The sequence below is a fragment of the Oncorhynchus gorbuscha genome, unplaced genomic scaffold, assembly GCF_021184085.1.
Source record: "Oncorhynchus gorbuscha isolate QuinsamMale2020 ecotype Even-year unplaced genomic scaffold, OgorEven_v1.0 Un_scaffold_333, whole genome shotgun sequence".
In the NCBI taxonomy this organism is placed as follows: Eukaryota; Metazoa; Chordata; class Actinopteri; order Salmoniformes; family Salmonidae; genus Oncorhynchus; species Oncorhynchus gorbuscha.
The window spans coordinates 796,518-813,609 of record NW_025745189.1 but is presented as its reverse complement, the minus strand read 5'-3'; the positions used below and the strand labels follow the sequence as shown (position 1 = coordinate 813,609).

At 42.7% G+C, this 17,092-nt stretch overlaps 1 protein-coding gene across 1 annotated transcript; it reads left to right on the top strand.

Moving 5' to 3' along the window:
- The first annotated feature begins 912 nt into the window (after window positions 1-912).
- Window positions 913-3,412, top strand: cartl (cocaine- and amphetamine-regulated transcript-like). The gene is made up of 3 exons (XM_046333014.1): window positions 913-1,131; window positions 1,726-1,803; window positions 2,917-3,412. The coding sequence occupies exons 1-3, from the start codon at window positions 994-996 to the stop codon at window positions 3,022-3,024; spliced, it is 324 nt and encodes a 107-aa protein (XP_046188970.1). The 5' UTR covers window positions 913-993; the 3' UTR covers window positions 3,025-3,412.
- The last annotated feature ends 13,680 nt before the right edge of the window (window positions 3,413-17,092 follow it).

Sequence of the window (17,092 nt, the reverse complement as noted above, 5' to 3'; positions counted from 1 at the left end):
AGAGAGACTCTGGGTGAGCCAGTTAGAGCCTCTAACACTCTGAGGAAGGCTCAGGCTGAAAGGTATGCCAGTGTGTTGTCTTGTATTAACATGTTGCTGTGAGTTAAAGGAAAATACAACGAAGCTTTAATTGCAGGTTATATTCAAGTGAGGACTGGACATAGTGCTGAGGTGTATCATGTCACACAACTTTAAGCCAGGGAATCAATAGGGGATGAATGGACTGGAACAGATGAGTGTTTCTCTATAATTCCCCAGTGTGTGTGTGTGTTGGGGGGGCTCTGTGGCTCTGTGAGTCAAAGTCAAAGGGGAATGGAGCTTTTTATTATTATATTAGCTTCAGTATTAGAACATTGTCCTTCTCTATTTCACTGTATATTAGGTTTGTGAAGGAACAATGAGACACGGGGTTGTTTTGTTATGGATATCAGTGATTAGATATTTTAATTATGTTGAAATCACAATTGATCCCCAAGTCAGTTAAAATCACCGTTGAAATTCTATTGCGGGATTGTAATTGTCTCATTCAAGGTGAGAAATGACCCCTACAAGGAATATTTGATTTAATAGCCTACAGTTAGTTGCCTTACGCAATGTAATTGGTATATATTGAGGTGGGACTTGCAACAGAGTGAAAAACAACTTCATAATCTACAATTATAGAGGGGCTTTAAATCTGAACAATTGACCAAATAAGAAGCTATGGGATGCAAGTGTAACATGTGGGATTTGAACCCACCAGTTCAAATAACACAATTAAGAGTCATCCTTCAAACCATTCAAGATGCATTGAAGACTGGAGTTCCTCGCAATGGGTCTTGAAACCCAGCTAAATTACCTTACAGGCGGGGCTACTCGCTAGTATAAATGCAGAGGTCCGGCAGTCCGTTGCACATTTACTCACTCTGAACTTCCGACCATCCACTTTGATCCCCTGCGCTCTCTTATTGCCGCCACGACTGCACAGCATTTACCACGCACCGCATCAGAACCATGGATAGCTCAGGAGTGCTGCTCCGACTGCTGTGTATCTGTCTGATGTCCGTTGTGTGCCGAGGACAGGCGTCACATGAAGTTTCCGCAGAGGACTTTGGCGCGCAGAACTCTGCCGCGGCCGCAGAGAAAGAACTTGTAAGTTCATATAGGGAATCACTTTTGTTGTTTCAGGCTACCCTGGCATGTTGGTCCTGATCTATATATTCATGCACTACAGGTTCTCAATTTAATATCTACATCTAAGTCAATATAATTCGAAATATAAATGCAATCTAAATGTTTGCTCATGATTGTATTATGGTCAACATAACCTTATTCAGCAGTTCGTCTTGATAAAGGTGTCCTTGAGAATTCGATTTATCCATCAGTTTTATCCATGGTTGAACACAGGGATGGAGCTAAATATTTTGTCCGGTAAACCAACATTTATACTAGCCCGTCTGAAAAGTAGCGGCCTCGGTCCAGCTGACTATCTTAATTAATGTCCATCCCTGGTTGAATCTCTGGAATATATCGCCAAATGTCACATGTGACACCTGAAGAGATAAAGTTCCACAAGAGGATCTTCTGGAAACAAAAATATAGCCTCTATAACACTGACATTGTCGTTAGGTAGTACATAAACTCATGGGGAAATTGCACTCATATAGGAGTATAGATTTGAAAACTCCCCTTGAGAAAAGCAATGAGAAATTCCATTGACCCTGTTTCCTTTACTCCGTGTCACAGGTGGATGCGATGGAGGTTCTTCTAGTGAAGATGCAGAGCCATCTGCCTTCTAATGAGAAGAGAGGGATGATCCCTCCTGTGAGTCCTAATATGTTCCTGTTTAAAACTAACTTTTACCAATGTTATTTTTGACCAAATGGAGGTTATGTCTGCATTTAAAATCCTCAGTACTTTAAAATCCTCAGTATCAAAGGGGTGTTATAAACTGGGTGGTTCGAGCCCTGAATGCTGATTGGCTGAAAGCTGTAGTATATCAGAGTATACCATTGGTCTGACAAAACATTTATTTGTACTGATCTAATTAAGTTGGTAGCCAGTTTATAATAGCAATAAGGCACTTTAGGGGTTTGTGATATATGGCCAATGTACCACAGCTAATGGCTGTGTCCAAGCACTCCGCATTGCGTCTTGCATTAGAACAGCCCTTAGCCATGGTATATTGGCCATATACCACACCCCACAAAATGTGGATGCCTGTTATTAAAGGGGAAGTTTAGGATTTGACAACTTTATGTTAGATAGTTCCTCACCCTGAAAGCAGTCCATGGGTCAGGAGAAGGTTTAATCCATGGTTTGGGTTTCTTGAAATATTCCCTATTTCAGCTAACTTTAGCCACCACAAGATAACAATCAATAATAGTGGCATGTGAGCTGCTTTTTTGTAATGGCCAAATCACCTGAAATCAACTCAAATCAACTCCATATTTTATTTGATGTCACGGGCATTTGGCTTTTATTGTAAAATCCTGAACGTCCCCTTTAAGTCCCCCATGTTTCTCCCACTCTGTGTTATAGTCTGGCCACCATTTCAATGCAGTTCAATTGAAAGTTTATGTAAAACCAATTAACGAGTATAAGTTGTCAGTATAATTAAATGCAAGCGGAGAAATGCCAACAGCCTTTGATTTGAGTGCAATTATACAGCCTATTCTAGATAGCGTCCCGAAGTCTAATTAACTGAAAGGAGGAGGAGTCTAAAGAACCAACGAACACCGCTTCATTCATACAGCAAACTCATTAGAACTTTCATTACCATCGCTGACTAACTCTTTCTCTCCTAATTACATGTGTTTTTTTTAGTTAAGGACTGTGTTTTGTGATAAAGCTACTTTGTGTTTCCTCTCTATATCTCTTTCTCTCTCTCCTTCTATTTATCTCTCCCCCCTCCCTCACTCTCTCTCGGTCTCTCAGTGTGGTATGGGCGCCCGGTGTGCCTTGAGGCATGGACCCCGCATTGGGAAGCTCTGTGACTGTGGCAGAGTCAGCAGCTGCAACTCCTTCCTCCTCAAATGTCTCTAAGCTCCCTCAAAGAGAAACACTTCACTAGAACCACCACATCCAACGCTCCAGCCAAGACAGAGGAATATCATCATCAACTTGTATCATCACCTGTATCCCAAATGATACCCTACTTTAGACCATGTCCCCAAGGGCTCGGGTCAATATTATTGCAATATTTAGGGAATATGGGGAGTTTGCGACAAACCACTGTGTCCACAACCGCAAGGGATATGCAGCATCCACAAGCTGTAGGCCAACATTATGGCACTTGAGTTTTGTCTTGTTTTGTTCTTGTGCTTTGATAGAGTCCTTTCCATTGAAAGAGGAGCATGGAGGTGTTTTGTAACCCAGAAAGCATTTACAGCATGTGCACTCTGTCAAACAAATAAACATGTTGGTCATCTCACTTGTTTTGGATTTACTGTTCTTATTTCAATACCTCAATGCAAAAATACATTTGGGATCAAACTGTGACTTAAAGAAATCATTCACTTTAAGATATGATGCATTCCAGCTGTCATTAAGAACACAATTACAAAATAGTTCAACACATAGATCTACGATAGTCTCTTAATGTCATAGCTGGAATTATCATGTAACACAGTCTATGTGAGTCTCGCAGTCTATCTACATTCCAGTGTCCTGTGTTGATCCAGGACATGTTCACCTCAGGGTCGTGTTCATAATGAAGAAAAGGGGAGGGGCTACATGAACATTTTGCTATGATGTGCTCCAATGAATACGACCCATGGTGTTGTTCATTAGGTACAACATTGAAGAAAACAAAGTCAAACGGGGAGGTAGGTCTATCTGAATTTGTCCAATAAGAAACATTTTCATTGCAAAATGTTTTCCTACGTTATGGCCTAATAATCACAACCCTGCCTTTTAGGACATCTTTCAGCGCACAGGAGAAACCAAACATTATGTAAACTAATGAGGAGGTTAGATATGATTCTGTTTGCTAGTAAACGTCAATACAACTCAATGCCATCGTTCCAGAAGACAACTGTAACCCGACGGCTGCTCCTGGACATAGCAAATATTTATATGGGTATCACAAACAAAACACATTTGCATCACCTATTTGCTTGCCACTGTAACAAAAGGCAGTACAGCATGACTGGTAGCCTGAGCTATGTGTAAAGGAGGTGCCATTTTCTGTGCCAATATTCTGTCAGTACTACGGCTTCCCACCTTCATTTAAACATGTGAAGGAGTAGGTGACATGGAAGGTCGTCTTCTTGGCCTCCGAACTGAGGGGAAGTTGGCAGAAGAGGAAGCACTGAGTCGGATGACGCGTTAAGTAACATAATGGAAATGAGTGGAAAACTGTCACGTTGAGGAATGGAGCAAAACCAGATAAAGTTGTTCATGAAGACAGGCTTAAGTCTATTAATGGTCTGTTCCTTGTTGGAGTTAGTTTCATGGGAAAATCTGTGTTTTTGGGAGATCCATTAGCAGTCAAGGAGATGGTGGAGGACCCACTGGAAAAGGTGGTGTCAGTCAAAGTGACCAGGAGCGGTAGGGTGTTGATTTATTGTGTCAGAAGAACAAAAGGAAAGTGCATTGTGTCTCTCTGAATTATCGGAGTATAATTCAAAGTTGATATTTTCTGAAGAGGCAACAGGTAAAATGTGTCATGTCTGGCGTTGCGGTGGAAATTGAGGCTGAAAATATACAATGTACCAGGAGTAATGGATGTATGATGATTGAACTGTATGGTGAAGGAAAGGAAAGAGCAAAGCCTATCGGTGATATTTCTATTAGATGGTAAATCTGTTCCCACAGAAGCTGGGGTATATGAGATACACAGTGAGAGCTTCTTTGAACAGACCATTGCAGTGTTGTTAATGTAAAAGGTTTGGCCACGTGGCAAGTGTGTGCAGATGGAATAAATATGCTGTGGAAGAGTCGGTGGGATACACGGTGTTGCAATTGTGGTGGGAACCACGTTCCAGGAATGCCCTGTCAGGGTGAAGGAGGTCGAAGTAGCAAGAATCTGGGCTGTTCACCAGGTCTCTTATGCAGAGGCAGATAAATAACGGAAGGGAGAAATTTCAATGGATGCCCCGCAGCTTGCAGAGAGTATTGTTTATCATTTGAGGGATCCTGAAGTACTGATAGTGAAGAAAGTGGATTTTGTTGCGTTTATTACACAGGTGACCAATTGTACAAGTCAAACTAACAAGAAATCAAAGAAACTTTACATAATTGTGAATGCAGCAAAAAAAATTTTGGATCTGCTGAAAGATTTCTGGGAATGTTGTCTGAAGATGCAGTTCCCTTTCAGGCCCCAGGTTTGAATGATAGTGTCCCGTTCTCCCAGGCTGTTGGCCTGGGATAGGATCAGATAGGGCCAAAGTAGTGAAATAGTGGTTTTAATGGGTGTAGGGTTAGTTGGTAGGGAATTTATTTTCTCTATCAAAGTGTAATTAATTCATATGACAGAATAGTAGGCTGATATACAGCCAAAACAGTAGGTGGCGACATGCACCTATATCATTTGTTTGCAGACCGCCATAATACCAAAGAAAAATAAGTATGTGACAAGGGGAAAGTCGGCCATCTTGTTTAGCAGCCTGACTCAAGTAGTGAAGTTCAGTGTCATCCTTCTCTTTTGAGTGAAAACACTACTGCGCTCAATAGCCTTAGGCCGGTATTCCATCCAAACCATGTTATAGAGCAGGGCATTGCACTTGACCTTTAAAGGTAATTTATGCTTGAGCCAACATGCGCATTGTTTTCCATGAATGCGATCTCTGCAAACGTCTGTAAAATTGCCTTTAAAAGTCACATTGTCAGTGTGTTGCTCTATAACGCACCTTGGATTTGAATCCCAGCCTAATTCAGTTGGAAATGGAACTGAATTTGGTGTCAATTAGTTTAATTTGTTGTTGTTGTTGTGAAAATGACAGTTTCATGTCTACACATATTTACAACAGTGGAAAGTATGGAAGCTTTCTTATGGATTAGGATAAATGACTGTCCTTTTTATTCCTGGTAGATACCCCTCATTCCACACAATACCATGGTTATTGAGCCATGTGTACATGGTTCTGCACACTGTATAATGTTTGTTTATTCACATTCAAACTGTTTCACTTAAGTACTTAAGTTCACTTAAGTACTACACACTGTGACCAGAAATGGACCCATATCCTCCCGCTGTGATATGAGCCAAACCCTCTTATAATGCACCATTACTGTAAATATTCAGGTCAAACATTCAAATGCACAACATCAGAAAGGACTTGGGTTCAAATAGTCTTGGTTTCCTTTTAAATGCTTTAGAGGCACATTATTGAGTTTTTCTGGCTTAATGGAACCAATGAAATCGTCCCAGAAGTCCAAACCCTGTGTCCTCTGCCCATCTGGCACTCCAGCCAAGCTCAATCAAACCCTCAATGTATTTGAAAGAAAAATAATATGACTTGAAACCAGGTATAAAACATAATGGGCCATAACCTAGATGTCGGACTGCATTCAGTGCACATCCCAGCAATTCAGAGTGTCTCCATCCACAAGTCCATAAAAGGACAGTAATGTTAGAGAGCATGGCTCATTTAAAGATCCCCTGGTTTCTTGCTTTGGGGGGAAATTATAGCGAGTCAAGCACAACCCACATGGTACTGCCTTTCCAACCATGATGCATCATTTCAGTGTGCAAAAATAACCCATGTCAATAATGATACATCTTTATGGCTGAATGTCGCTCTGTTTGGGATATTTGTCGCTGTGAGCAATACATTATTAAGGGGTGTCATTGTAATGTATGCGTCTGGGTGGTGGCGCGTCTGGTGAGTGTATGTGAAGAAATGTATTTGTTGTGATTGGAGGTGTCAAGAAAAATGTGAATCTGGTTAATGGGAAACTAGGCATCCTGATATCCAGATTGTGTATCTTAAAGTGAATGAGAATCTCTTTCTCTCTCTCTCTCTCTCTCTCTCTCTCTCTCTCTCTCTCGCTCTCTCTCGCTCTCTCTCTCTCTCTCTCTCTCTCTCTCTCTCTCTCTCTCTCTCTCTCTCTCTCTCTCTCTCTCTCTCTCTCTCTCTCTCTCTCTCTCTCTCTCTCTCTCTCTCTCTCTCTCTCACGCTCTCGCTCTCTCTCTCTCTCTCTCTCTCTCTCATTCACTCTATTGCAAAAGGTATGGACAAAAATATATAAAATCAAATACAAATTGAACGTTTTATGTAAGACTAATCTATTTCATATATGATATTCATATAGGATAAAAGTAAGATCCATTCTGTTTCCTGTGAAGACATAGCATGCAAATGGGGTGGTGAAATCTCTGACTCAGTTTGTGCAATACCTAAAAACAGTTTGTGCAATACCTCGCTGAAATGTAGACGAATGTCTCCAGGCATTCTGGAAAACTGGAGAACCTTCTACAACGCCAGGCGCTCTAGGCTTCTTTATGAACAGAAGATTTTAATGCACCTTTTGTAATAATCTAAATATATGATTTTAATTCACTTTTTGCAATAGGTCTCTCTCTTATTCTCTCCAGCAATTATCTTTGAAAGTGAATATTCGTTGCCCACATGTTGCCTCATCTCAACTTATCTTTGGTGTAGTTGGCCTTGACTTATCCTAAGATGGCCGACAAACAACTACTACCCTCGTTTCTCTAATTTGATCCTGTTTGTCTTCAGTTAGCCTCACTACACAGTGTCTATAGACGTGGCTCCAATCTGCCTGAACACAGCCTGGGTCTCTTTTTCTCTCAACCCCTCTTATTACATCAGTGTTCTAGTGATGGTCTGGTGAGGGTCTGGTGATGGGACACAACAGGACCTGTGTGTTCACTAACGTCTCTCACACCCGCCACGCCCCCTGGGCTCCTGTCAAAGCAATGGAGACAGGAAGGACCAGACTGAGACTATGTGTTAATCATGTTAAAGTAAGGAGAGGCTATCATACTGACGGTGGGGGCAGGGTTCCATCCTCTCACTGTCTGTCAGACAAACACTAATGTAGTGATCAAGGGGGAACCGCCATAGTCAACATGCAAGCCTGTAGTTACAGGGCAAGTACACTGCCTCCTGTGCCATAAAAGTCCAGACTTCTTGGCAGAAGCTGTCACATTCGCTGGAATAAATGTCGGACCAAGGCGCAGTGGATGTTGAGTTCCACATTATTTATTAGAAAGTGAAACTAAGCAAAGACAAATCAACAATAAACTAACAACGAACCGTCACTACAGCGATGCTTCGTGCACTAACTCAAAACACAATATCCCACAAACACAGGTGGGAACAAACACTACTTAAATATGATCCCCAATTAGAGACAACGACTACCAGCTGCCTCTAATTGGGAATCATACAAATTACCAACATAGATACATGAAAACTAGAACACCCACATAAGAAAGAATAAACTAGACTAACCCCCCAGTCACGCCCTGACCTACTCCACCATGGAAAATAAAGACTTTCTATGGTCAGGACGTGGCAGAAGCAGTATTGCGTCTACAGGAAGGTTATACTATTGCCTGCTTAGAATCAGAATGGACAGTCATTTCACGTTTTATGGATATAGTACATTTAAATTGATTTGTATCTTTGATTTTCATACAATCTGTACATATTTTAAGATTACTGAAACGTATGTCATCATACAGAAACCCAAATGACAGTTAATGAATTGTTAGTTATTTTAAGTAGCTAAGATATTGAGCAGGAGGAACAACTCAAAGAGCAGTATTTGTCAGTTTCTCCACCACTTTAGCAAGCAAAGTGTTTCTGCTCAGAACAGGTCTTGGGACAACGTGTCTGTCGGCACTCTGGGCAGCTGTAGACAGCCTTCAGATCATCCTGATCCCAGCAGCCCTGAATACAGTCCATACAGTAGCTGTGTCCACAGGCAGTAGTCACCGGATCCTTCAGTAGATCTTTTTTTTGATACGGCACACTAACAAACTGTGCTGCCAAATAGGAGAGATAACTTTAGTTTTCCTTGTTTGTGCTGAGGAATAGGAGTGGCTGCCACATGGCTATTATGTAACTTCCTGCTTCCTGCTTCCTCCTATGTGTGTGCAGACTGCAATGTGCAGTCAGTGCCTACAGGGGGGCATTTGAGTTATCCTGCCCCTGTTACTCTGTCTTTTCTGCTCTGGCTGAGACTGTTTCATCATGGCCTTTATGTTGAACAAACGCTGGTAGGTTTCACAAACAAAACAAATTGGCAACAGACAAACAGAGAACACAGGTATAAATACCCAGGGGATAATGGGGAAGATGGGCGACACCTGGAGGGGGGTGGAGACGTGCACAAAGACAGGTGAAACAGATCAGGGTGTGACAAAAACCTGTAACATCTCCTAAGTCTGTGCTAACCTCAAACCTTATTTTCGGCGTTTATTCTTTCCGCAGTAATTTTCCCCATAGGAAAGACTGAACAAACCAGAGGTAACTCATTTACGGGTTTTTAGAACAAGCTGGGGAGCTCTATTAGACTTAAGGAGGAGGAGTTTTGGTATATTGGCCAATATATCACGCCTAAGGGCTGTTTTTAGGCATAAGCTTGGATACAGGCCTTAGTGGTGGTATATTGACCATATACCACAAACCCCTGAGGTGCCTTATTGCTATTATAAATAGGTTACCATCACAAATAAAACAATAAACAAGTAGCTTTGTGTCATACCCGTGGTATATTGTCTGAATGAAATACACGGCAGGAATGCTGTTTCAGCCAACCAAACGGGTTGGTTAATAGATATGTATTTTATTCGGGACAGAAACAAGGAAAATATAACATTAACACATTGAATCATTAACCGTCAGATGCATTGTACCATCAAGCTTTAGCAATGCGCTGATTTGCAGTATCAGTCCCACTCTCTAGATTTGCTTTAAAAAAGTTATAAAGAACAGTTATAACTAATCAACAAAAGAATGGTTCACAAGCGGTTACATCCTTGCTGTTCTATAAAAACAGTTTTTCACTTTCTGTGGGAATTCATGCATACTAGGCACACATTTATAGTATAAATATACAGTATATGTATATATACACTGAGTGTACATTAGGAACACCTGCTCTTTCCATGACATAGACTGACCAGGTGAATCCAGGTGGAAGCTATGATCCCTTATTGATGTCACTTGGTAAATCCACTTCAATCAGTGTAGATGAAGGCGAGGAGACAGGTTAAAGAAGGATTTTTAAGCCTGTAGAAAATGTAGACATTGATTGTGTATGTGTGCCATTCAGAGGGTGAATGATCAAGACAAAATATTTAAGTGCCTTTGAATGGGGTATGGTAGTAGGTGCCAGTTGCACCAGTTTGAGTTGATGGGTTTTTCACACTCAACAGTTTCCCATGTGTATCAAGAATGGTCCACCACCCAAAGGACATCCAACCAACTTGACACAACTGTGGGAAGCATTGGAGTCAACATGGGCCAGCATCCCTGTGGAATGCTTTCGACACCTTGTAGACTCCATGCCCCAACAAATTGAGGCTGTTCTGAGGGCAAAAGGTGGTGCAACTCAATATTAGGAAGGTGTTCCTAACGTTTTGTACACTCAGTGTATTAAATCTATAATATTTACATGTCCGGGGTGAGTGAGTGGGCTGGTTGAAATGTATCCATCTTCTCTTTCTGTGTATCTTAACAACGATCTGCACAGGCAGCAGTGGACGACAGTGAGAAGATCTTTACTGAGCTGACTCTCTCCATTGAGAGAAGGCACTCTGAAGTGAAGGAGCTGATCAGAGCCCAGGAGAAGGATGAAGTGAGTCAGGCTGAAGGACTCCTGGAGCAACTGGAGCAGGAAGAGACTGAGCTCAGGAGGAGACATGCTGAGATGGAGCAGTTCTCACACACTGAGGACAACATCCAGTTTCTTCAGAGGTTCAAAGACCGTAGTACCCCCCCCCTGTGTCTGAAGAGTTATCTGCCACCATCCTTAACCAAGGTTGTGATTTTAAGACAGTGAAGGAATCTGTCTCAGAACTCAAGAGGCAGCTGGAGAGCTACTGTGAATAGGAAGTGGTGAAGATATTGGCAGAAGTCAATGCTGTCCACATACTGCAGTCCCACCCCAGAGAAGAGTGCGCTTCAAGCAGGTCTAAACCACAGCGTTTCACAAGAACACCATCGTCCAACAACTTAACTTCTGATAAGCTGGTGGTATGTGAACCTTTTGACATGAACAGTTTTCTGCATCTCTTACGGAGCATGAAATAAATTAAATGTATCCGTAAAGGGTTAAATGACCAGTTGGAGAATTATGTCACTTACAGTAAGGCTTCTATGTTCGCCCTTCACTTTTCCCCGTGTTTTGGAAATTCATATGAAATGTTTGTTCTGCCCATTCTGTTTCTAAGCAGGCAATACTATAGCTTCCCTTTAGACAATACTTCTCCCGAGAGGTCTTGACATTTATGCCACATATATTGATAAAAAGGTTCAGAGTATCTCTGATTCTTTGGTAACAAGGCATTTAATAAGAAAAGACCCTGCAGAAGGTAAGCTGAGGCTGAAACGTTGGTGGTTTACCCAATACATTACTGGGAGTTTATACAAAGAGTGTACGACTCTCTTTATTTTTAACTAATTTAACAAGAACTGCTTTGCTTGGATTGCACAGCCCTCGGATATTGAGGTGCGTGACTTGGATAATATGGTTATTCAATTTTCAAAGCCATTTCTACAGCACAGATACATGTGGCAAAATTAATTACATTGTGTTATTAATTTCCATAGGGTGTGATAAGCCAGTCTTTCGTAAACATTGTAATGGAATTAAAGAAGACTATGAGTACGTCCCAAATAGGGGATAGGGAATAGTATGCCATTTGCGACAAAGCCGGTAATTCAATGCCATGTAGAGTCTAATTAGGTTAATGAGTTTTAATGTAATCTCGGAAAGCCAGAACCATAATCTTGTGTAACTGCGTCACAAACAACTGTCAACAAAGAAAAGTTTTAATACAGCAGAATTTCTTGAGGAAAAGATAGACCCTTAGCTCTTCTTGTCTAATGTTTTAAAGTTTATATAATAGTCATTTAACCAAATTATATGGAATTATACAAAATAAATACTTAAGGAAAGCATATTTTGTCCTCTGCTGGTGGTGAAGGTAAATGTACACTCAGTTGCTAAGAATGTCCTAATATTGGATTTAAGGTTTACATTTTTTACTATTCATTTAGGATGGCAAGGCCTCCTGGTGTACATCTACCTACGCAATAAATGACGGCCTTCACTCTTTAGATAAGGTTTGAGGTCTGAAAAACGTTGACAAATGTAAATGATCCCTTTAAAAGGTTTTAACTATGCCTTTTAATCACAAGTCACGATGAACATTTTCTAGAAAGTATTATCTTACACGTCGATCTGAGATTAAACAAACATTATGTATTAATATGCCTGTTAGAGTTGGTTTCCCAACATGCACTGCCATTTGATGTTCCAATGTACTCTCAGAGCAAACGTTAAACCATTCAAATGACACCTGCTGGGCTCTAATGAAAGTAACTTAGGCAAATGATCCATCAGGTACTGTATAGCCTATGTGTCTAAAAAGTCAATTAATACCCTTCTGTACTATCATAGTGAGCAGATTGAGCTTTGAAATAACAAAGAATGCATCCATTTGAAAAATCCATCATTTGAAAGTGCATGGACTGTAGGCATGTTTAATATATTTCCCTTTCTTGTTTCTTCGATAGCATAGATAGGAAGAATTTTCATGTGATTGTGCCTGTGGGACAAACCTCTGTTCACAGTGTGACATAAATGCAATATAGAGCACCTTAGATTACAAATGTGTATGTGAGGTATGATGCCACAACAGGGTGGCTCAGCAAGGTCATCTTTCATATTTTATGGTTAGTGTCTTTTAGTGTGTTTCACAGATGTGATAATTTGTCAGCTATCCCAGTCCACCTGAGGGGAACTACAGTCAAGAGGAAAAATAGGCTTCATATGTTAAACTGATGAGGTAATAGACTAAGACTACAGCACATAGCTTTAAGATTGGTAGGCAATGACGGAATGATGATCTTAATGCTAAACATGATCTTTAGGTTTTTGGGAAACTCACCCCTGACCAGTACGAGCCAACATTCTTTTGATTGTGTTTCCTGGTCCGGATCATTATTGTTTTTTAATAAAAGCTAGTTGGTTTTTACACAGTCACTCCATTCAGAGTGATATTTTACCACTCTATGGCCGAGGTATTCAACCAGGGGTCCGCGAATATATGAATAAAAAAACGAAACATATTTCAATGTTTTTATGAATATCTCTAGCAACAACAGAATAAACACATTTTGACTTGCATACCTACAGTAGAACATAAGAGAATATCTTATTTCTCAACTTTATTTCTCAACTCCTAATATTGACCAAATTACACTCATTGGAGTCAATACACTCACTGCAGTATCTAACATAGGATTTGAAAAAGCACCCGTGAAAAGGTTGCTGTTAAGCTTTATTGACTTGAACATTTTTGCCAACACATTTGTTTAACCAGCTATAACTGCTCTTAGTTGAAATGTGTTTGGAGTTACCTTTCTAGCTAATAGACTATGTTAGAGTTTACACTTTGTCATGTTTTGTCATTGGTTATCATGTCTTGTCTCTGTGCTTCTCTTCTATTCGTTTCCCTCTGCTGGTCTTATTAGGTTCTTTCCCTCTTTCTCTCCCTCTCTCGCTCTCTCTCTCTATCGTTCCGTTCCTGCTCCCAGCTGTTCCTCATTCTCCTAACTACCTCATTTACTCTTTTCACACCTGTCCCCTATTTTGCCCTCGGATTAGAGCCCCTATTTCTCCCTCTGTTTTCCGCTTCTGTCCTTGTCGGATCCTTGTATGATGTTCGCTGTTCTGTGTCCTTGTCTCGCCCTGTCGTGTTTTACCTTCTTCAGATGCTGCGTGTGAGCAGGTGTCTAGGTCTGTTACGGCCGGTGCCTTCCCGAAGCAACCTGCAGTCTGTGGTCGAGTCTCCAGTCAGTCCTCTCTACTGACGAGTGGATTTCAGTTTTCCTGTTTTGTTTTCACCTTGATCATTTCCAGGATTATCACTTTTGTCTAGAACTGGAATAAAGACTCTGTTTTCGTTAAGTCGCTTTTGGGTCCTCATTCACCAGCATAACAGAAGGATCCGACCAAGAATGGACCCAGCGACTACGGATTCTCGCAACACTGCCGTCGAGATCCAGGGAGCAATGCTCGGCAGACACGAGCAGGAATTGTCTGCTGCTCGTCATGCCGTTGAGACCCTGGCCGCCCAGGTTTCCGACCTCTCAGGACAGTTTCAGAGTCTTCGTCTCGTGCCACCAGCTACTTCCTGGTCTTCCGAGTCTCCGGAACCTAGGGTTAATAACCCACCATGTTACTCTGGGCAGCCCACTGAGTGCCGCTCCTTTCTCACCCAGTGTGATATTGTGTTCTCTCTCCAACCCAACACATACTCTAGAGAGAGAGCTCGGATTGCTTACGTCATTTCACTCCTTATTGGTCGGGCTCGGGAGTGGGGCACAGCTATCTGGGAGGCAAGGGCTGAGTGTTCTAACAATTATCTGAACTTTAAAGAGGAGATGATACGGGTTTTTGATCGTTCAGTTTTTGGTAAGGAGGCTTCTAGGGCCCTGGCTTCCCTATGTCAAAGTGATCGATCCATAACGGATTACTCAATAGAGTTTCGCACTCTTGCTGCCTCCAGTGACTGGAACGAGCCGGCGTTGCTCGCTCGTTTTCTGGAGGGACTCCACGCTGAGGTTAAAGATGAGATTCTCTCCCGGGAGGTTCCTTCCAGCATGGACTCTTTGATTGCACTCGCCATCCGCATAGAACGACGGGTAGATCTTCGTCACCGAGCTCGTGGAAAAGAGCTTGCGTTAACGGTGTTCCCCCTCTCCGCATCTCAACCATCTCCTCCCTCCGGCTCAGAGACTGAGCCCATGCAGCTGGGAGGTATTCGCATCTCGACTAAGGAGAGGGAACGGAGGATCACCAACCGCCTTTGCCTCTATTGCGGTTCTGCTGGACATTTTGTCATTTCATGTCCAGTAAAAGCCAGAGCTCATCAGTAAGCGGAGGGCTACCTGCAGTGCCTTGATAGACTCTGGGGCTGAGGGTTGTTTTATGGACGAGGCATGGGCTCGGAAACATGACATTCCTCTCAGACAGTTAGGGAAGCCCACGCCCATGTTCGCCTTAGATGGTAGTCTTCTCCCCAGTATCAGATGTGAGACACTACCTTTAACCCTCACAGTTTCTGGTAACCACAGTGAGACCATTTCCTTTTTGATTTTTCGTTCACCTTTTACACCTGTTGTTTTGGGTCATCCCTGGCTAGTATGTCATAATCCTTCTATTAATTGGTCTAGTAATTCTATCCTATCCTGGAACTTTTCTTGTCATGTGAAGTGTTTAATGTCTGCTATCCCTCCTGTTTCTTCTGTCCCCACTTCTCAGGAGGAACCTGGTGATTTGACAGGAGTGCCGGAGGAATATCATGATCTGCGCACGGTCTTCAGTCGGTCCAGAGCCAACTCCCTTCCTCCTCACCGTTCGTATGATTGTTGTATTGATCTCCTTCCGGGGACCACTCCCCCTCGGGGTAGACTATACTCTCTGTCAGCTCCCGAACGTAAGGCTCTCGAGGATTATTTGTCTGTTTCTCTCGACGCCGGTACCGTGGTGCCTTCTTCCTCTCCCGCCGGAGCGGGGTTTTTTTTTGTTAAGAAGAAGGACGGTACTCTGCGCCCCTGCGTGGATTATCGAGGGCTGAATGACATAACGGTTAAGAATCGTTATCCGCTCCCCCTTATGTCGTCAGCCTTCGAGATTCTGCAGGGAGCCAGGTTCTTTACTAAGTTGGACCTTCGTAACGCTTACCATCTCGTGCGCATCAGAGAGGGGGACGAGTGGAAAACGGCGTTTAACACTCCGTTAGGGCATTTTGAATACCGGGTTCTGCCGTTCGGTCTCGCTAATGCTCCAGCTGTCTTTCAGGCATTAGTTAATGATGTACTGAGAGACATGCTGAACATCTTTGTTTTTGTCTACCTTGACGATATCCTGATTTTTTCACCGTCACTCGAGATTCATGTTCAGCATGTTCGACGTGTACTCCAGCGCCTTTTAGAGAATTGTCTCTACGTGAAGGCTGAGAAGTGCGCCTTTCATGTCTCCTCTGTCACATTTCTCGGTTCTGTTATTTCCGCTGAAGGCATTCAGATGGATCCCGCTAAGGTCCAGGCTGTCAGTGATTGGCCCGTTCCAAAGTCACGTGTCGAGTTGCAGCGCTTTCTAGGTTTCGCTAATTTCTATCGGCGTTTCATTCGTAATTTCGGTCAAGTTGCTGCCCCTCACACAGCTCTTACTTCTGTCAAGACGTGTTTTAAGTGGTCCGGTTCCGCCCAGGGAGCTTTTGATCTCCTCAAGAAGCGTTTTACATCCGCTCCTATCCTTGTTACTCCTGACGTCACTAAACAATTCATTGTCGAGGTTGACGCTTCAGAGGTGGGCGTGGGAGCCATTCTATCCCAGCGCTTCCAGTCTGACGATAAGGTCCATCCTTGCACTTATTTTTCTCATCGCCTGTCGCCATCGGAACGCAACTATGATGTGGGTAACCGCGAACTGCTCGCCATCCGCTTAGCCCTAGGCGAATGGCGACAGTGGTTGGAGGGGCGACCGTTCCTTTTGTCGTTTGGACTGACCATAAGAACCTTGAGTACATCCGTTCTGCCAAACGACTTAATGCACGTCAAGCTCGTTGGGCGTTGTTTTTCGCTCGTTTTGAGTTCTTGATTTCTTATCGCCCGGGTAATAAGAACACCAAGCCTGATGCCTTATCCCGTCTCTTTAGTTCTTCTGTGGATTCTACCGACCCCGAGGGGATTCTCCCTGAGGGGCGTGTTGTCGGGTTGACTGTCTGGGGCATTGAGAGACAGGTAAAGCAAGCACTCACTCACACTGCGTCGCCGCGCGCTTGTCATAGTAACCTTCTTTTCCTTCCTGTCTCTACTCGTCTGGCTGTTCTTCAGTGGGCTCACTCTGCCAAGTTAGCTGGCCACCCCGGCGTTCGGGGTACGCTTGCTTCTATTCGCCA